The following is a 21,742-nucleotide window of genomic DNA, read 5'->3' as shown; positions in this document are numbered from 1 at the left end:
CTGTAGTGCTAAGGCTCATTTTATGCAAAATAAAGTTATGTCTGAATTTGAAAGAAAACTTTAAAGGAACTTTAGAATTCTGGGGGCTCTCATGTGAGTTCTGCAAATTCCTCTGATGAGGTTTGGAAGAAGCCATCTAAAGGTTTAGCAAAAATTTTGAATGGTTATTTTTCTGGGGAGAAGCCCCGAAGTTTTCAACAGATTCACCACTCATGGATTCACTCCAAAGGTTACTGCAAATGAGCACCCTTCAAATGTTCGCACCACACCATGGGGAAATGTCCTTTGCTGACATAAGCAGAGGATCCCAGCGCAAGGAGAGAGGGAACCTCAGCTGTGAAGGTTTCCACATTCAAGGTGGGGCTGACCACCAGGAAACAAAAGCACAATGATATTTCCACTGATTTCAATTCCATCTGAGAAGAAAGCCTGCTGGATATTAGAGCAACAGGATGTGAGCTGTGATAGGGAAAGGGAAAAGGCAGGCTAAGGCTGGGGTGAAATCGCCCTTTCAGTTTCTATGCTGAGAAATCAGCTGCTGGCACTCAGCCTCCGTAAGAGTGGGGCTCTGGCCAAGGATCTGCTTAATCTCTAGTAAGTTTCTGCCCTACTTCTGTAGCTGTTAAGACTTTCCTCTCTGGCAACAAATTTGATATGGAAGCTATGTATTTTCTTCCCCTAGGGTCCCAAAGTCATTCTCAGTAGGAAATTAATCACTTTAGCATGTAGGGATTTATTCTGCCATGGAAGTTGGGGACGTAGTTATGCAAATAAACTGCTTAATTATGTTTAATTTTATAGATATACATTCCTTTTATCTCCTTAGTCTCCTGCTGCCTTTCCTGAATCATCCAATTTTCACTCCATTGAACTTCTTGCCACATTTAAAAAAGTACATGCAAAACTTTTTTAAAAAATCATAAGCAGCATGCCTCTTACTGATTAAAATAACCTACATCACTCAAAATGCTGCATTGATTTATTGGTTGAGGAACAAAATGGAAGAAAACAACATGTGGTTTTCACTTTTGCAAATGAAATACTTTAGTAGTCACGGAATCAATGAATTTTAAAACTGGAAAGAATAACAACTACCAACATTTGCATATCCCTTTATATATTACAAACTGCATTCATATATATAGATATAATTCAATTTTTTATTTTATTGACTAGGAAATTAAAGTGATACTATCTGTACAGAGACCAGGAGGTGAGCAATGATTAGTGACTGAAGTTGAGTGTGCAGGGTGGGTGGAGAGAAGGACTCCGAAGGCAGAACGGATTGACTGGCTAGCACATGGTGACATACTGGCTAAGGAAGACAACAGAGAGGGGAGGGTCAAGGATTAGCAACGTTCTGAAGCCCAGGATTTGTAACCCAGTACTGGTGCATTAAATTCTTTCTGGAACCATTCAGGACATAAACTTTAGAACAATACTTGGAAATGTAAGTATTTATAAACTTAGAGACTGCTCAGCAAATATCCACTGTGGTAGATGCAACAGGAAAACAACTCGATTACAATAAAATCATCTTAAGATGGACAGACTTTAAAGAAATGTCATGACTATTCAAATACAACACACAATAAGAATGTGCGATATTTCTATTTCTTTTATTCTTTAAAATGTGTATTTTCAGCTAGGATTTTCCAAATTCTCTTGAAGCAGATGGGATTCACATACGCATACATTTTAAAGATCTGCATACAGATGGATATGTATGTAGAAGGAAATTTACACTTGAAACATAGTTCAAGAATCTTAAAGTGCAACAGTATTTTAGTGTCTTAGGACAGGTGCTGGCATAACTGATGCCCCTCTATGAGTCCCTCCACGTTTCTAGAGACTAAGGGCACCACCGGGTTGGGCCCACCGAATGGTCAGCCTTCTGACAATCACGCTGATCCTGCTCCAGTTCCCTCCACATACAGCAGCCAATCTTTGCAAAGGATAAATCTGATCATGTCTCTCTCTGGATGAAATTCAAGCTCGCTAGTGTAAAACACAAACCCCTCTCTCCGTGACGGATGGCCCAGCTCTGCAGTCCAAATTTCACCCCGGTCCACTGTCACAACAGAAACACACGGAAAGTCACCTACAGCCTCCCACTGCTCTCCAGCCTCTGATCCTCAGTATATGCAATTTGTACACAGTTGCCATAATGACAGAGACACAATTTTGAATTGCTCTTTTCACTTGATACCATCATAACATGCTGCTACACATTTCCTGTAATTATCATTTTAAATTAAGTAATACACTATAATTTGTTCAACCCTTTTGTTGGCTAAATGATTGTTCCTGGTTGTTCACCTTTACAAAACACATGGCAATGAGGTATTTATGAATATAGCTTTATATTTTTCTTTTCCTTAGAAAAATTATCATGGGTGGAAATATAGACTGAGTTGAGGAATAAATACTTTTATAGCTCTTAAAATATATTCCAAATAACCTCAAAAGCTTATTTACTAGAAATACTGCTAGGAAACACAAACTACAAAGCTTGAAACAATTTTGCACATAATAAATAGGTTCAAACCATTTCAGAGAACAACCAGGTATTTGATTAGGGTTCTCTGGACAAGTCTGTACTCTGGCCAAGTTTTTTTTTTAGGCAAGAAGGAACAGCAGTAGGGTACCTGCCTTGAGATTTCTGTTTATTGGTCTCACATCATAAGAATTTAGTTAGCTGGCTATGCATAAGACATTCAACCCTGCCAGAATGAAGCATGAAAGGTGAATTTAGAATGAAAAATTTATACACATGATATAGAGTAGAATACAAGAATTACGTACATTCACACACCTGACAAATATAGACACATTTCCAAATATTATTTAGTATTTGTGCCAATAATGAACAGAAAGATGCAGTCCCTTGACTATATTAATTACAATATTGCATATAGGGATTATACAGAGGTTCTGTACTTAAGACAGTTTACCCTATCAGACAGCAGCCTAGTTACCAAATGACATACTACATATATACAGAATACCTTCCTAAATTATTTTCCAGGAAAATCATGGCATAAGAATTGATCTTGGCATTCCTGTAAAATTGATCTTGATGTTTCTGTAAAACATCAGCTATTGAGCATCATGAACCTCATCTGTTAACCCTCATTGCACTGAATTAAATTTAATGTTAACTAGCTCCACCTTGAATACAAAGATAACAAAGTACTAACAAACGCTCTGGCCTTCTATACAGCATTTCCCCTTTCATCTTTTTAAAAGGCCTATCCCATTTAAAAATTCACCCCACGTATTCTTTTCCACCCATCTATTTAAAGTCTAGACCCTTGATTTTTTGTTATGTCTTAAGTCACAGCGAAGTATCAATTGGAGGTCCTCCAAAGAAACAGGGCATGGTATGGCCCTACAGGTTCAGAAGCTCAGTGACAGCTGAGGTGGAAGTGGAAGTTCATTAATGCCAGACCAAACTATTGAATGAAAATAATCCATCACATGCAAAAGAGTGGCTTACATGCCAAATCTTGAAGACATCACTAATGAAACAGTCATTATAAAGCATTGGCTTTTATTTGGGTTTACAAGGAACTGGCTGTCTTTCTATTTAAGGGATTCTGTTTCTTAAGATAGTTTACCACCATCAGCAGCCGACTTGCCAGTTTTTGCTAACAGAAAGTACATAAGAGCACAAGGCTTCTTTCAAGTGGATTTGGAAAATGGGAGTTTCAAAAGGACATCAATTGCTACAGAAGAATACTAGTTTGCTTTTAGTCTTTGCCTGTATTAGGTGGGTGAGACAGCAGCAGCAGCATTTCAAGCAAAAGAAAATGTCTGAGCAGAAAACAAGAATTAATTACAGATCAAACAGCTCCTGGAGAGGCAACTTCACTAGGTGGGAAGCACACTGGAGATCCAGGCTTCAATTCATGCCTCTAACGAGCCATGTGCCCTCTGAGTCTCCATTTCCTCATCTGTAAAACATAATTATTAGAATACCGAGGCATGCCCTGTAGTCTCTCAGATGTTCTGAATGATCAAATTACTTAAGGTATTTAAAAGCAACAGAGGATGTGTTGTGATGAGTTTGAAAAACATATGGTCTTGAGCTCACAATTTTCATTATACAAAACTCTAAGTTTATAATTTGGAGTGTTCTTCATAACAATAATAATATAGCATGGTGAGAAATAATCATGTACTAAGGGTTCTAGACACTGAACAGCCACTGTTCTAGGGGCTTTAAATATATACGCTCATTTAATCCTCACACCAACCCTAGAAGGTAGGTACTACTATCATCATCCCCATTGTACAGAGGAGGAAACTGAGAGCAGAGAGAGGTTAAGTCGCTGGATCAAGGTTTCACAGTCCCTAAGTGGAGGAGCCAGAATGTGAATGCAAGCAGGCTGGCTCTTGTGACTGTAACTTTCAAAGTGGCCAACATGGCCACTGGCAGTGGGACCCACAAAGTTTCTCAGAACTGTTTCTTCCATCATGCCGCTGAAAGGATGGATAATCAGCTTAAGCAATACCCTGACAGCCCTTGTTTCTGTGTTTTGTTCCCACTCCCTTACCCCAAATTTTGATGATCCTAACTACCCACTCTCTCTCTCTGCCTGACCCTAGGTGGTTGAGCATTGCTGCGAGAAAATAAATAACAAGGGGAACCTGCACCTCTTGTTATTTATTTAAATACGTAATTGCAAATTTCAACTGGGCACCTGCTCAACATTGCTCCAAACAACTATTCAAATCTCCATTCTCCTCAGATGGTGGAGGGCTGTATTTACACCAAAGAGAAACCCCATCTTGGCTGCCCTTCTAATTGCAGGAGGGGATGTCCTGCCTCCTACCTAAAGCCATCCATCCCCCTGTGGTCTGAAGTTCATCTGCCTCCACTTTTTCAGAATGCTGACACTATAGGGCCAGAAGCAGTGGCTGACACCTATAATCCTAGTGCTTTGGGAGGCCGAGGTGGAAGGATTGCTTGAGGCCAGGAGTTTAAGACAGTTTCTGAGCAACATAGCAGGACCTTGTGTTTATAAAAATAAAAATAAAAAAATTAGCTGGGCATGGTGTCGGTGGTGCAGGCCTGTAATCCCAGCTACTCAGGAGGCTGAGGCGGGAGGATTACTTGAGCCTTGGAATTTGAGGTTGCAGTGAGCCATGATTCCACCAATGCACTCCAGCCTGGGTGACAGAGAGAACCTGTCTGTTAAAAAAAAGAAAGAAAGAAAGCCGACATTACAGATTATCATCTTTTCTCTTCCTCTCCTTTCCCTTTCTACAAAATCCTTTCTTTCACACTGATTGCTCAATTAGCACCTATGTTTAAGAAATCTTTCTTCACTCCACTCTCCCCTTTAGCTACTGCCTCTTTTTGCCTCTCCTTTTTCCAGACAAAGGAATCCAGCTGTCTCTTTTTCTTCACCTTCTACTGCCTTCTAGAGCCACTCTAATCTGGCTCCTGCCTCCACCACCCCGCTGTGAAATACCACTCTTCCTTCACTTCATCATCTCCATTTAAAAAAGACATTTAGCGTTCCTCATCTTCATTAGTTTCTCAGTAGCACAGTTGATCTCTCTTTCCTTTCTCCAAAACTTAAACCTCCCTTGGCTTCAATGATTCATATTCTTCTTTCTTTGACTCCAAGTCTACTCTTTCTCAGGCTCCTTTATCAGCTCATTCTCATTGACTGCGTGTTTAAATGCGGTTTCTCAAGGCTGGTCTTAAAGAGCACCTGCTGCACAGAGTTGCTGAAGGATTCGAGGAGTCCATGAAATACATAAAGGCTTAGAACAGTAGGTGGCACATACTAAATGCTAAGAAAGTGCTTGCTATTACCTTTAGTTGATTTAGTCTCTCCCAGGGCTTCCATTGCCATGTTTAGGTAAATAGTACCCAAATGCAATGTCATCATGCAGACTTCCCTTCTGAGTCCCAGACAGATATACCCAACTGCTGATTTATCATCTTTACTTGGATGTCTTGCAACACCTCAGACACAGTGTGTTGAAAATGAAATGTCTCATACCTTGCCCAAACTTGGTTTGGAATAGATCACCAGCTACTTTGAGAATTTGATAAAAAAATAAGTTCTCTTCTCATACAAATTCACAAAGCACATCATTCTGCATACAACTTGAAGGAATTCATGGACCCCAAATTAAGGATCGCTGCCTTAGCAGATGTGTCACTTGAGCTGAGTCCTGAAAGAAGAGTAGAGTTTCACCTGGCAGACAGACATGTCAGGTGGGAAGGGCAGAGCTGGCAAAGAGGGCAGCTTGACAAAGGCGAGGAAACACAAAAACCTGTTGGATGTGGCTAGATACAAGGCGCAAAGAAGGACCTGCTGAGAAACAAGGCCAGGGAGGGAAGAAGGGACTCCATAACAGGAGTCAGGGCATATAGGCCACATTAAATTCCTTGCATTTGTAGATAACAGAGCCATACAAGTTTGAAAGGGAGAGACATGATCAGATTTGCATTTTAAAAATACTAACGATAGCAAACACTTATTGTTTTCTATGTGCTTTCTACACAATCTCTGTGAAAGCTGGATAGGGTAAGGGGTGGGGGCAAGCTCTTGAAAAGTAGGGAAACGAACAGCTTTTTGATAACTGAAATTCAAGGGCTCTGTGAATATATGGTAAACACAAAACTAATTAGCATACATTGAAACGCATGCTATTTTACCTTTAGCTTAAGGATGTTAGTGATATAGTAAGAATTCCTTTTTTTTGGAGATGGAGTTTCGCTCTTGTTGCCCATGCTGGAGTGCAATGGCGTGATCTCGGCTCATGGCAACCTCCGCCTCCTGGGTTCAAGCGATTCTCCTGCCTCAGCCTCCCGAGTAGCTGGGATTACAGGCATGCACCACCACGCCCGGCTAATTCTGTATTTTTTTTAGTAGGGATGAGGTTTCTCCATGTTGGCCAGGCTGGTCTCGAACTCCCGACCTCAGGTGATCCGCCCACCTCGGCCTCCCAAAGTGCTGGGATTACAGGCGCGAGCTACCGCGCCCGGCCAAGAATTCTTTAAACAATTCTGTCCTGTTACAACTACACATTTTAGTGACAGAGGCTGAGAACAGAAGCTCTGGTGTCAGCAGGAGGGGAACCCCTCCCAGGAGGCCTGGCAGCTGTCATGCTGATGTCCAGATCCTGGGGCGATGTCACCCCCTGGGTCCAGGACTTCCTCTCCCTTCTCTAAGGCAAAGCCCTTGAAAAAAATAGCAGTTTTAGGTGAGCTCTGCAAATTGAAAATGAATAGACTAGTGAATGCTTTATTTAACGCAGCTACAAATAAGCTGGTTAATTTTGCTTTGTTTCTTCTATTCACGGTCCAGCTAACGAGTGGCAGAAAAACAAAAGCCAATAATCTTCAATTAAAGTTGATAAATGCCACTTATACAAAGAGTGGGAAGAAGCAAGGAAGTTTGGCATTTAGCATCAGGTTACTCCACCAGATTATAATTGGGTGCTGTAGAGAGCTATGAATAAGTTTGGATAACAGAGAAAGCCCATTGCTGGGTGAATGCCCTAGGGAGCTTAAAGTCCCGCATTTGGGCTAGGAATGGTGGGGCAGGAGGGGCCGTGTGGGGAGCTTTGCCGGGGTTGGATTAGAACTCTGGGTCGATCGTGGGCCTGGATTCTCTACCTGCCCTTACAGGGTTGCCAAATCCTGAGATTAGTCTAAAACCCCTCCGACCTTCCAGGAATGAGGCTTTCTGTAGTCTGGGCAGCTCCCGCCCTCCCCCAGGATTACTCCAGATAGGAAAAGACACCCTTTCCTCGTGGGTCAGTACCCGCGGCCTGAATGTGGTGCTGACTCTGCACAGGAAAGTCCTTTTAGAGACAGAGGCTGCCTGGAAGCCTTTATAATGACATTCATCTCCTAAAAGGCATTTTGTCTTTTGTTCCGCTCAGGAAAACAGTGTTTGGAGACTAACTAATTAGTCTCCAAAGGTTTGAGCTCATTGTTTGAGCCCCCTGAAGCGAAGAGAATATTTAAAACAAAACAAAAAAAGGCATGGCTAGATCCTAATCCCAACACCATCTCCATTCCGCCGGTACAACAGGCCAACGGGTCCAGCTGGGACAGGTGCACTTAGAGGTGAGGAAGTTCGGCGGGACTGGAGGAGTCGAGGAGGGGGACTCGGCAGCACAGATTAAAGTCCCACGATGAAGCCATATAACGAGAAATGCCATCCTCCTAGCCGACTTAGGAAAGACTTTTAGGTGCGAGTGTCCCACTCTGCTTTTCCTCCTCTCCCGATCTCCAGGGCCGGACTCCAGGGGGCTCCGGAGCTACAGGAGGAAAGTCCCCGAGGAAAGATGAAACAAGTGCAAGAGCATCTCCTGTCTCTAGCGATGCAGACAAGGGGTCTTTGCATCCGCCTGGCGCTCTGCATCGCCTCACGGGATGGGTGGGCTTGCACTGAACCTTGAGTCCTTCCACTTTCCTCCCCCAAGGTGGGGCCCGCCCTGCCCAGGGCAGCGCGGCCCGCCCAGGAGGGAGCGGGGGATCCGGCAGGAGGAGAAGCCCCGCGCCCCGGTCCCGTCGCGGGGATCAGGAGGGTCCCCGGCCGGGGAGGAGCCGCCGCGCAACTCGGAGAACGCCCCCCGCCCGCGGCCCGGCCCGGCGCGGCTCACCCTCCGGTCTCGGCGCCCGAGTCCACGCAGTCGTCCTCCTCGCCGCCGCCGCCCGCCTTCGGGTCCATGGTGCACGTCCCGGCCGCGCTCGGCTTGCGGGCGCCGTCGTGACCCGGGGCGCCTTCCGTCCCGGCCGCCCAGTCCGAGCCGGCCGGGCTTCCTCCGAGCGTCTGGCGGCCCGGGAGCCGGCAAACAACTCAAGCGCCAGCCGCGAACCCCGCGCCGCGCCGCGCCCTCTCCCGGCCGCGCCCGGCTGGGCACCCGCGGCCGCGCCCGCCCCGCCCCTCGCCGTCCGGCGGGACCCGCGTGTGCGCGCGGCGGCGCGCGGGGAGTGCGCGCAAGCGCGTGTGCGAGCGCGTGGGGGGCGTGTGAGCGTGAGTGGCCGAGGTGCGTGTGGTCCCCTGCGTCTGTGGATGCGGTGTGATGTGGGTGCGGTGTGTAATCCTGGTTGCACGCGACTGTGGCTATGCTGAGCGCGTGTGCTCGTCTGTGGTGCGTGACCGCGTGTGTGTTGTGGGGGCGGGGTGAGTGTGCACACGAGAGCCGCCTCTCTCCCCCAGGCCCACAGTCCGGGAATCCCGAGCCCCAGGACTTGCCACGAGATTCTCCAGCTCCTGATCTGGAAGGAGCACTGAGAAAACCTACCTCAGCGCATGGTGAAAGCTGAAAAGGATTTGTTTCCCTTTTGGGACCAATTCGAACACCTGGGTGTTTTCTTCTAGTTTCTGAAGAATTGCTGACGCCAAATTCATTATCACCTTTCTCAGTACACGTCCTAGTGGCATCCCACCCCCTCAACTTGCCGGTTTACAATAGGTGTCATGCAGTCTTTTGCTACTTAAAGAAAAAAAGGCTTTAAAAATAATTTAAAGAGCATTGAATGAACCTGCAATTCACGGGTTGTTGCAGCAAGGGGATAACCTTAGGATGAGTTAATGATCGCTATTGGAGGGGCTCACCTCCTATTAGAAGGGTGAAGAGGGAGGCAAGTTGGCAGGGTGGGCGGAAGGAGAATCTGAACAACTTGAATTTAGTTCTGACAGCCCTATCCAAGCCATTGGGAGGAATTGTCCTTACTGAGCCTAAAATTTCTTGCACCCCAAACAGCAACGGACGTATTGGTGGGCATTAGCTGAAAGAAAGGAGCGTGCCAGTTCTTCAAGGGAGGTTCCCCTGCCCATGCACTGATCTCTAAAAGAAAATTCTCAAGTGGGGTGAGGAACATTGTGAGTGATGTAGTGCACAATGTCATTAATGATCATTTTTAATGTACTGATTCATTCAGTAAACAAATGCCAAACAGGAAGGTAAACTCTGCATATACAAATGAGAGAAAACAGCAACAGGTAAGATCCTTGCCTTCATGGCACTTACAATCCAGAGGAGAGACAGTCAAACAAATTCTGAGTGTATGTGTGTATGTATTATTATTATTATATGTGTATAATAAAATGGAGATAAACCACTATGAAGGAAAAGAATAGTGTGCCCAAGAAAGAGAGAACATAATTCAAATTGCGAGAGAGCAGGGAAAGCTGTCTCAGGGAGGGATACCTGAGCCCTCTTCTGCCTCAGGGCCTTTGCACTTTCTGTTCCTTCTTTCTGGGATATTTTCTCCCAGATTTTCTGCAAGACTCCCTCCACATTTCCTTCTGTTCTGGGTTCAAATGGCCCCTCATAAGGCAGGCCTCCCTGACTAATCCTACATCATAGTGTCCCCTTATCTGACTCTATTTCTTAGCACTCTATTAGGAACTGGCAGATGATAGATTTATTTACTGGCCACCTGCTCTTTCCTCCCCACCCATACCTCTAATGTCAGCTCCATAACAGCAGGGACACAGTGTTTTCTGTTCTTGGTGTGTCCGCAACACCTGGAACGGCCCCTGGAGCAATGTGCATGTGTCGAGTGAATGACAGGGAAGCAGCCCAGTGCAGGTTGTGGGGTGAGGAGGTGCTCCAGGAAGAGAGACCTGCAAGTGTGAGGCAGGTTGTGGCACTGAGCATTTAGTTAGAGGGGAAGTGATGGCAAGTTGGGTAACTGGAGCGATGTAAACTTGCAAAGACGGTAGCAAGACATTTGACCTAAGTGTGACACCTCCAAGAAGTCACCAGTAGATCATTATAGTGTATTTGGAAAATAGAAAAGGACTGTCAATGAATCCAAACTAAAAGGAGTAATACAAGTGGCCAAGTAGGTAAGTATAATGAATATTCCACCATTTTTTATCTTGCAGCCAGGAGGGAACCTGCCTTTATTTACTCTGTGTGGGAACAATTCAAACTGTACCTCGTTTGATCCTCAGGGAAGTGTCGTGAAATAAGCAAGATACTTTTCTATTTTACCGTTGAGGAAACTAAACCCCACTGAGTTCCAGTGCCTTGTCCCAGGACACCCTATCAGTGAGTAGGGAAGCCAGGTAGTCCACTTAAGGTGGCTGGGGCCTGTGCCACTTACCTAGAAGGCTGATGAGTGGGCCAGTTGTATCCTCAGGAAGATGGAAAAGGCCAGGGAAGAAAGGGTGAAATCAGCACGACTTTTAGAAGATGGGCTTTGGAAAACGAGATGCTATTTAAATGATTTCTGCCTTTCTCAAATATCCAGAGAAAGGGCATGCCAGACCAAAACCTCGAGCCACATCTCAAAATGATGCATTGATTCAGGTTCCCCTTGCCCACAGGGGACACAGTGTTATCATTCATCATTAGCATTGCAGTCTAATGGCAACTCAGTGATGCATTTATTATATGGAAGAGAAGCTTGAATAGTATCACTGTATTCTAGTGATGCATGGCTTTCTGCTTCAGTTCCCAGGTTTTAATAGCCTCACTTCATTTTTTACTTGTTTGTTTTGAGACAGGGTCTTGCTCTGTTGCCCAGGCTAGAGTGCAGTGGTGCAATCACAGCTCACTACAACCTCGACCTCCCTGATTCAAGTAATCCTCCCAGCCTCCTGAGTAGCTGGGACTATAGGCATGCCACCATGCCCAGCTGAGTTTTAATTTTTTTTTTAGAGAAAAATATGTTGCCCAGGCTGGTCTCAAACTCCTGGCCTCAAGTGATCCTCCTGCCTTGGCCTCTCAAAGTGCTGGGATTATAAGCATGAGCCATTGCACCTGGCCCATTTTTTTGGGGGGTGGGGTATAAGAGCTGCTGGCAGGTAACCAACACAAGAACCTTGAAGTGATCACTGCAGGGTATCTAGCCCCTAAACTTACATGGTTCCCACACTCCATAGTCCAGCTCTTTAATGTCAGTCTCTTTAATCACGGGGGTACAATGCTCTCCACCCCTTTAAGATGGGGACAGAAAAGTGTCACTGGTCTGCTTAGGGTGTCTTGACTGCTGCCCTCAAGATACTCCTATCAGAGCCTGAGAACAGTGTTGGGGGAATACTGAGGTATGGCAGGAAGTGTAACAGGCCAGGAAACATGAAACCTGACTTCTGGATCGGAATCCATCATGTACTAGTTGTTTAAACTCTCGATAGAGTAAAAGGATAGACCATCAAGTGTTTCTAAAGTTCTTACTACATGTCAGGCATTGTGGTAAGGATTTTACATACATGATTTATTTAATTCTCACAAAATCCTTGTGAGGCTTCCTTTGTCCTTAAAATGGGGTTGTTGATATAAATCTCACAGGAGATTCAAAGCCCCTTAGAAACTATGAAGCATATGAATAAAAGATATTGCTGATTTTTTAATCCCTTTTTCTCAGAAAGGTCCGAACATCAATCTTTTGTTGCATTTCACCTATAAAGCATATTTCAGTCTCTGTTTATATTATTGCATGTGTTGGTGTGTTAGAAAACAAGGCAGTTCATTCATTTATTTATTGAACACTCAGTGTGTACTAAGCAGGGGCTGGTGCTGGGGATATGTTGAGGAATAGGCCAGAGCTATTTTCTGGCCTAATGGAGCTTTTTGAGTCAAGAGAGGGCAAGGCCAGTGGGCATGGCTGGCCTTCCCACCAGGCACCTGAGAGGTATGTAGTGCCATCAGCCATTAGAATAGGACTGGAATGCCAAAGCCCTGTCTTGGAGGAAAAAACTTAAGATAATCGGATGGTAAATACAGTCCATCAACTTTGCTGATGAAAGAGATGGATTAGTAATTAAGAAGGCCAAGAGTAATTGGGAGGGGGCCAAAAAATGAGGAGCTAAGTAGCTTTAAGATAAGAACTTTAAAGCAAGAGACTGAAAACAGATAAAAATAAATATCTCCAGAACATAGGATTTGCCCAGATTTGGATTTCAATTAAGAGGGAAGCTAGGCCACTTTCATTGCATCTGTACCGTTTGCTATTAGGCGAGCTTGATTTAGTCCCTTAAGTAAAATATTTGTTAGGGTTATCCAGTAGCAAACAGAACCAGAAAATATATTGGTCTGGGAACTTTTGCTCTTTCGTTTTAATTAATTAATTACTTTTTGAAAACACATTTCCCAGAAACAAAAATTACAGGTTAAAGAATGACATTAAAATTTAAAAAAAAGAATTCTCTTTCTTCCAAATCTCCAGAAGAGTCTGTCTAATGTGAAAAATAAATATTATGATCATGAGAAGAAAATTTATAAACTATTGACAAATCTACTTAGACAAAGAAAGCCACTAGCCCTACATGCAAACATAAGGGGACCAGATGGCAAAGGGATAAATGAAAGGAAAGATAAACTGTTGTGTTGGGAAATAATCTCATTAAAATATAAATGACTCCACTTTGATAAGGGAGAGCACAGATAGTGGTCCTGCCTTGGAGGCTTCCCAAGAATTCTCAGCCTGCAGTTTATACCCGGACGAGATCTGGAGTCCAAGCCAGACATCAGACCACCCACCCACTGTGACCCCCAACAACTGGTGGGTGGGTGGGCGTAAAATGAGATGGGAATGTGAAAGGCTGGCTTCTGGAAAAGTGCTGTGGAAATTTAAGAATCAAAGGGAACCCTAGACTCAGGGCACTGCCCTCCAGTCCCCCGTGAATAGACACGCCTCCTGGGAACTGTGGCTAAGTCACCCATTTATGGTTCTACGAATAACCTAGGCTTGGAAAGCTTTGGCCTTCCGTCCACTTTCATCCTGACACTTTCCTTCAGGGACCCAGTCCTCCCCAGCTCCAACGGCCTGTTAGTCAGCTTGGGCCGCCATTACAAAGTACCACAGACAGCATGGCTTCAACAATAGAAGTTGATTTCCTCACAGTTCTGGAGGCTGGAGGTGGAAGATCATGGTGTCAGCAGGATGGGTTTCTCTGGAGGCCTCTCCTTTGCTTGCAGATGGCCACTTTCTCGCTGTATCTTTCTTCTATCTGTGTGCATCCTTGGGTCTCTTTGTGTGTCCAAATTCCCTCTTCTTTTTTTTTTTTTTTTTTTTTTTTGAGACGGAGTCCTGCTCTGTCGCCCAGGCTGGAGTGCAGTGGCGCAATCTCGGCTCACTGCAAGCTCCGCCTCCCAGGTTCACGCCATTCTCCTGCCTCAGCCTCTCCGAGTAGCTGGGACTACAGGCGCCCACCACCACGCCCGGCTAATTTTTTGTATTTTTTAGTAGAGATGGGGTTTCACCGTGGTCTCGATCTCCTGACCTCGTGATCCGCCCACCTTGGCCTCCCAAAGTGCTGGGATTACAAGCGTGAGCCACCGCACCCGGCTAAATTCCCCCTTCTTGTAAAGAAAACAGTCAGATTAGATGAAGACCAACTCTAATGGCCTCTTTGTAAGTGAATCACTTCCTTCCTTCCTTCCTTCCTTCCTTCCTTCCTTCCTCTCTCTCTCTCTCTCTCTCTCTCTCTTTCTTCTCTTTCTTTCTTTCTGTCTCTCTCTCTTTCTTTCTTTTTTTTTGAGATGGAGTCTCGCTCTGTCACCAGGCTGGAGTGCAGTGGCACAATCTTGGCTCACTGCAACCTCCGCCTTCTGGGTTCAAGCGATTCTCCTGCCTCAGCCTCCTGAGTAGCCAGGACTATAGGCGCACACCACCACACCCAGATAATTTTTGTATTTTTAGTAGAGACGGGGTTTCAACATGTTGGCCAGGGTGCTCACGATCTCTTGACCTTGTGATCTGCCCACCTTGGTCTCCCAAAGTGCTGGGATTACAGGCGTGAACCACCACGCCCAGCCCTGAATCACTTCTTTAAAGACCCTATCTCCAAATACAGTCGCATTCTGAGGTACTGGGGATTAGGATATTACCACATGAATTTTGGGGGACACAATTCGACTCATAACACTGCCTTTGAAGCCGTATCATGTGGGAGGCAGGATCTTATCATGGGTAAGACTGAGTTTCTCTCCAGCCACAGTGCACAAGCCCAAGTCTTCCCTCTGCCTCTATCACCTGCTAGGCATGTGAACTGGGGCAAGTTACTTAACCTCTCCGGTACTCAGTTGTTTGTATCGCAGGCATACTAAGGTCTTTATGAGGACTGAGATGTTATCACGCAGAGAGTACTGAGATAGTGCCTGGCACATAGGAAGTATTGGATATTATCATTTTACTCTGCGATCAGCTTCCGTATCTAAATCTTTCTTCATGACCTCTTTCTGGTTCTGCATCTGACTGTCCCAGTGCTCTTGTCCCTGTCCACAGGAATGTCATGCATTCATGCACTCACGATTCCAAATTATACTAACCCGACTATCCTGTTGGATCTGGTCCAAATAAGACAGAGATCCTGCCCTTGGACCCTGCCAATCATTAGTGGGAGATCCAAGCAAGTAAATCTCAAACCTCAATACAATGTAACTAATGCTGTGACAGTGGCATGTGCAATTCAGTTCAGAAAGCTGTGCAATGGTGAAATGCCATCTCTACTAAAAATACAAAAATTAGCCGGGTGTGGTGGCAGACACCTGTAATTCCAGCTACTCAGGAGGCTGAGGCAAGAGAATTGTTCAAACCTGGAGGCGGAGGTTGCAGTGAGCTGAGATTACACCACTGCACTCCAGCCTGGGCGACAGAGCAAGACCCTGTCTCAAAAAAAAAAAAAAAGAAAGAAAGCTGTGCAAGATGCTATTAGGGAGAAAATGACACATCCTCAGGAGGATGGGAAGGGAGGGGGTCAGGGAAAAGAGGAAAAGAGGAGGAAGTGCTGAGCACAGGTTTCAGAAAATAGATCATGTAAGTTGAGTTTTAAAGAGTAGAATTCAGCAAAGAGACGAAGAGGGGAAGGGCAGAAACCATTCTTCCAGCCCCACTCCTCCGTGGCTGCTGGTGTGTTGTTACTACAGACATCCTGGCACCTCCCCCGGCCCAGTGAGGACCTTGGCATTTGGCCCAGAATCATCCTGTCTACCTAAATTTCTGTCTTCATTTTGTACCTGCTCTAACCCTGCAATTTGAAACTCCAAGATACAAATTTATGACCACTCGTTCCAGTCCTTCCTACCCACCCTCATTTCTGTCTCCCTACCTATTCCTTAGCCTCATAAAAACTCCTACTTAGGTATCTCAATTGAGCCACCCTAAAGGTCTTTGGACATACCTACTGCTTTGAGTTGTTGGCCCACAGCACAGCTTTAAGAACTTTCACTGTGACTGGGCACGGTGGCCCAGACCTGTAATCCTAGCACTATGGGAAACTGAGCTGGGAGGATCACTTGATGCCAGGAGTTCAAAACCAGCCTGGGCAACATTTCAAGACCCTGTCTCTACAAAAATTAAAAAAATTGGCTGGGCATGGTGGGTTGCATGCCTGTAGTCTCAGCTACTCAGGAGGCTGAGGTGGGAGGATTCTTGAGCCCAGGAGTTGGAGGCTGCAGTGAGCTAGAATCGCACCACTGCATTCCAGCCTGGGCAGCAGAATATAACCCTATCTCAAAAAAAACAAAGAAAAGAAAAGAAAAAGTACTTTCATTGCTACAATCTCACAGAATACCAAATACAGGCACACACCTTGGTTCATCTTCCAGCCCGATTTCTCTGTATCTTCCTTGTGATGGGCCCTGTCCTCCTGGCTCATCAATTACTCTGTATCAGGGACTGCATTAGGTACTGGGGACACAGATAAAAAGGGCAAAATCCTGGACCCTAGCAGCTGCCAGCTATATTCCAGGGGTGAAAAGTAACTAGGCAGTTTGAAAACAATGTGATAACTTTTCTCAAGTTCCAAGTTAGGCTGAGGGAATCCTCTTTACCCCCCATAATAGGTCCCTGGACCTTTTGTCATAACTTTTATCACAACATCCGTTGGTGCACTTGGCTCATTTGCTTGCTTTTTGGCAGTAACATGCCTGTGGGTCCAGAGCCCTTTTTCTGAGTTGTAGCTTCACAAGTATCATGGGCCACTGAATGAAGAAAGAGGTTGCCTCACTGGGTGGGCTTGAGCAAAGCCTCAGGCACAGACAACCACTCTGGGGGTCAACCAGTACGCAGCTGCCTGACTAGCTTGGCTGTCGTCAGGGTGGCAACAAGAAGCACAACTGACAGTTTCTTTGGGGTTCCCTGGTGCTGGCAATGATGCTGCTTGCTCCTGCAGTGAGTTGTGTGGTTGTTGTTTTTAATACAGTCTGAGAACCTGACCTGGTCATCCCTTTTACAATGACTACTTTACAAATAAAGTCAATCCACCTAGATCCTCTCCACCCCTCTCAGAAATGTTACCCTATTGCTTGCTCCTTCTCTCTGTAGCATCTTCAGTCTTCTATGGGGTCTCTCCCATTAGCATTACATACACTTAACTTTTTCATGTTAAAAAAGAAAAAAATATTAACTCCACATCCCCTTTCAGCAGGTGCTACTCCTTCACACAGCAGATTTTCTGAAACCATTGTCCACATTTATTATCTCCATTTCCCTTCCATTACAGGTAGGTTGCAGTGTCCTTAGACACATCGATCCCTCCTTCCTTCTTGAAATGGTCTCTTCTCCTGTTTCCTAAGGTAGAAGGGCCCCTGGTTTTCATCCTGCCCCTCTGGTCCTGTCTGCTTTGCCTCCTATGCCACCTTGTCTACCCAGTCTTTATGGACTGCAGTCCCCAAAGCTTGTTCTTAGGTTCTCTGCTCTTATTAGCACGCGATCCCTGGGCCCATAATTTCATCTGACATGCATATGCTTAACTACTTATTAGTAGTTCCCTCTGCCTTAACTACTTATCAGTTCACCACCGAGCCTAGTCATTTCTGCTTGCAAGAAGTTCCCTGAAATTTTTTCCTCGTCTTCAATTCCATTGCTACCATCTTAATTCCATTCTTCCTTTCTCTCTAGCCTAGCTTATCACATTAGTCTTTCAAATAGCTTCCCACATCCATTCCTGCCCCCTTATATCCAATTGCCATACCACAGCCAGAGTGTTCTTCCTGGAGGACAAATCTGGCCATATTGTCCCCTCTATAGCTGAAAGACTGCAATAGCTTCCTGTTGCACTTAGGATGGAGACAAGCCCTCCATGTGTCATCATAGTCCTCTCCCTACTTTATTTGCATTCTCTGAACTCCAAGTACACCAGCCTTCTTTAGTTCCTCACAGGACAGGCTTCCTCTCCAGGCACAGAGCCTTTGCATATGCCAGGTACTCTACCTGGAATACTCTTCTTAGCCCGTCTTCATCTAGTTAACTCCTATTTAGTCATTAGATCACCTTTCAGTCATTATTTCCTTCCTGACTAGATTGACACCCCTCTTTTATGCATTCAGAGGACCTTAACAAAATCATTTTTATTTCTTCATGTGATTCTTCGACTATTTCCTCCTTCCCACCTCTAAATTATAAGCTCCATGAAGACCAGACTATCCTGCTTATCACTGTACCTTCACCGTCTAACATAGTGCCTGTCACATGGTAAGTGTTATTACAAGAAACGCTTAAATGCCTAGCAGTGAACACCCAGCCTAGCACACAGTAGGCATTCTGCAAATGTTGCCGAAAAGTGACTGAACACATGAGCTGGGAATGTTGTGATACCTCTTCTAATCCCATAGAGGAAACTAGAGGAATTCCCAAAGATGTTCACTCTCTTTTTAAAAAAGACTTCGAGTTTTATTCAAGTGTTCATTATGGGCAAAGCAGAATATGTGGGAGAGCTGACACAGTTCACATAACTAGGTTTCCTCCCACTGGGAGTTTTACTTACTGGAAGAGGCATGAAAACAGAGTACACTGAGTGACAATGGTTAATTCCCACAACCCCTCAAGAAGCAACCCAAGTGGATGGTGGGTGACCTCTGGATGCTTCCAAGCTGAGTAATCTAATCTGAAAACTGGCTGTGCTTTGATGCTTTTACTTCTTCATAATATTTTCCAAAATTATAAGTACTCTATGTCAGTCATCTCTAGGTGCAGTAGGTCATTTTCTTCCCAGTCTATCTTTGACTGGCAATCCCCAACTGTAATAGCTGTGGATGCTGTGCTACCTGAGGGTGCTCACAGGGTAGAGGTTGCTAAGCACCGGGAATTGTTTGTTGGAGGTTGTAGAATCTTTGCCTCTGGAGGATAAAGGGGCTATCTTTTAAATAGGACGATCTTTAGTTCCTTGGAATTAGGTTAAACATCCACCTGCTGAGGGGAGGCGATTGAGTCCATGAGTTCCCCGGGTCTCCCTCTGCCTTATGATTCCATGATTCTATTAATGTTTGACAGAAGGGCAAGTCTAAATGTGCAATTCCACATAACCCCTGAGTTTTCTCCTGGGGATGAAATTGAATAGAAAATGGAATATATCATAGTGATGGGAATCTGGCTGTGTGCTTTGGAATAGTAACTAGCTGCAGGGTTTCGTCACCTTGGAAACAAGCAAAGCCCAATATGGGGATCTCAGAGGGCTTATGCTACTGAATCAAAATTTATCTGGATTTGGCTTCATGGTGGGAGGGAATGCATGTAATATTTTATCTGTGAGTCTGAGAACACTGACAAATGGTGTTCTAAGTGAGTTAACAAGCTGGTAGTGCATTAACCAAAGAGATCAGGGTGCAGCCACTGGATTTTAGTGAGACAGGTGGGAACGTGGGGTCAGCTAGCTGTGGGAAGTTTTGGGTTGTTTTATACATGATGCTAAATATCAGGATGATTCTTGGGGGGAAAAAGTCTGCTGGACATCTGCCTGTTTGGTTTACAAGATGCCAAATACTGAGATATTTGAAAACATTCAAATGTCTGGCATTGCAATGATAACTTTCTGGATGAACAATTATATATTTTCTAAAATTCTTTAATTTGGTGCTACATAAATAATTTTTGAAAAGTTGTTTTATTAAATGGAACTGGGATTTACAATGCATATGCAGAGGGGTTTTTGTTTTAAATAAACATTTTCTGATACTATTATAGGATTTTTCCTAAGAGAAAGATTGTAGAAACTTGAACTTGACGTCTCAGCCACAGCCCACACAGGCGGCCATGCCCCCACTCTGGAGCACTTCCTCTCCTTGGCATCCATGCCGTCACTCTTGCTGGTTTATCTCCCACCTCTCTGGATGCTGCTTCTCTGATTCCTTTGCTAGGTCACAGAGATCAATCTGGCTTCTAGCATTGGAGCATTGGAATCTCTATTTCAGTCCATTACACCCCCCTTTGTCTTCTCATTCTCCACTCATTTCCTTGGAGATCCTGTGCATTCTCATGAGTATAAGCACTATTAATATGCAGATGACTTCTAAATTTATGTCTTTGGCCCATTTCCCCCAGCTGAGCTTCAACCCTAAGTCTAATTCTCTACATAGCATTTTTACTTGGATGGTTCAGAGATATACCAGATTCAGCATGTCCAAAACAGTAACTATGGTTTTCCTCCCCAAATATGCTGCTTTTCTTCCATGTTTCTGAGTAAATGATCCACCTGATATCAGGGAGCCATCTTTGATGCCTCCATCTCTTCCATCTTTTTTTTGAGATGGGGTCTCTCTCTGTCACCCACGGTGTTGTGCAATGGCGTGATCTCGGCTCACTGCAACCTCCACCTCCCAGGTTCAAGCGATTCTCCTGCCTCCGTCTCCCCAGTAACTGGGATTACAGGCGCCCACCAACATACCTGGCTAATTTTTGTATTTTTGGTAGAGACCCGGTTTTGTTGTGCTGGCCAGGCTGGTCTTGAACTTCTTACCTCAGGTGATCCGCCCGCCTTGGCCTCCCAAAGTGCTGGGATTACAGGTGTGAGCCACCACACCCAGCCTCTTCCACCTTTCAAATCAGCCATCAGAGATACACCTCATAAATATCTCCTGAATTGTCCAATTCTTTTCATCTCCTGTGTCACGTCCTCAGTCCAGGTCAATGTCATTGTAGACCCAGATAAATTGCAGTATCCTACCTAGCCCTCCTGTATCCACTCCTGCCCTCCGACAATCTATTTTCTATACCAGGTAGAGAACTCTTACAGAAATGCAAACCAGATCTTGTTTCTACGCTGCTTAAGGCCTTTCTTTGGTCTCCTGACACCTCTAGAAGTAGCAGGAAGAATGGGCTTGCAGGGCAATACTACAAATTATGTCTTAGAATTGTTGAGCTTCAGGTAGACATTAAGTTAAAGTCCACCGGGCAGTTGCAGATAGAGGTTATCATAGGATATATAAATGCAGTAGTTGTAGTAACTAAGAACCAACTAGAGATGTTGTAAAGGTAAGCTAGGAGGTCCCCAAGTCATAGCCTCATATTGGCAATCATACCTGGGTGTAGTCACAGTATTGCAGAGACTTTAGAGCATAGGACACTCTTGCTTTCTAGAGCTTCCGAAATTAACCAGTCTTTTAGGGTCTGTTCAAAACAGACAAAACTCACAAAAGATTGATGTACATGTCAATTATTAATTCATAGTAAGAAATACAACTACCAAAGAAAACAGTGGCTCAATACATTTGCTGCCTAAAGATACATAGACTCCAAGCTAGGGAAGTGAGAGAAATGATTCTTATTGAATTGTGGGTCCAGCATATTTATGTACATGTTCTAGCCCCTGTCAAGACTGTGTCTTACACTTGTTTATGCTTAGCAAAATTTAAGATTGAGAAAACAACTGTAAAGCATCCCGTCTCTACTAAAAATACAAAAATTAGCTGGGTGTGGTGGTGGACGCCTGTAATCCTGGCTATTTGGGAGGCCGAGGCAGGAGAATTGCTTGAACCTGGGAGGCGGAGTTTGCAGTGAGCCGAAATCGTGCCATTGCACTCCAGCCTG

At 44.8% G+C, this 21,742-nt stretch overlaps 1 protein-coding gene across 1 annotated transcript in view; it reads right to left on the bottom strand.

The window, feature by feature from the left end:
• FAM124A (family with sequence similarity 124 member A) overlaps positions 1-8,887 on the bottom strand; it is a 68,753-nt gene extending 59,866 nt beyond the window's left edge. Inside the window, exon 1 of the mRNA XM_003270112.3 lies at positions 8,641-8,887. Coding sequence (XP_003270160.1) covers positions 8,641-8,708 — 68 coding nt within the window. The 5' untranslated portion in view covers positions 8,709-8,887. The remainder of the gene's footprint in view (positions 1-8,640) is intronic.
• Between the last annotated feature and the right edge of the window lie 12,855 nt (positions 8,888-21,742).

Source organism: Nomascus leucogenys, chromosome 5 (assembly GCF_006542625.1).
Source record: "Nomascus leucogenys isolate Asia chromosome 5, Asia_NLE_v1, whole genome shotgun sequence".
NCBI lineage: Eukaryota > Metazoa > Chordata > Mammalia > Primates > Hylobatidae > Nomascus > Nomascus leucogenys.
This window is presented reverse-complemented; position numbering and strand designations above follow the sequence as displayed.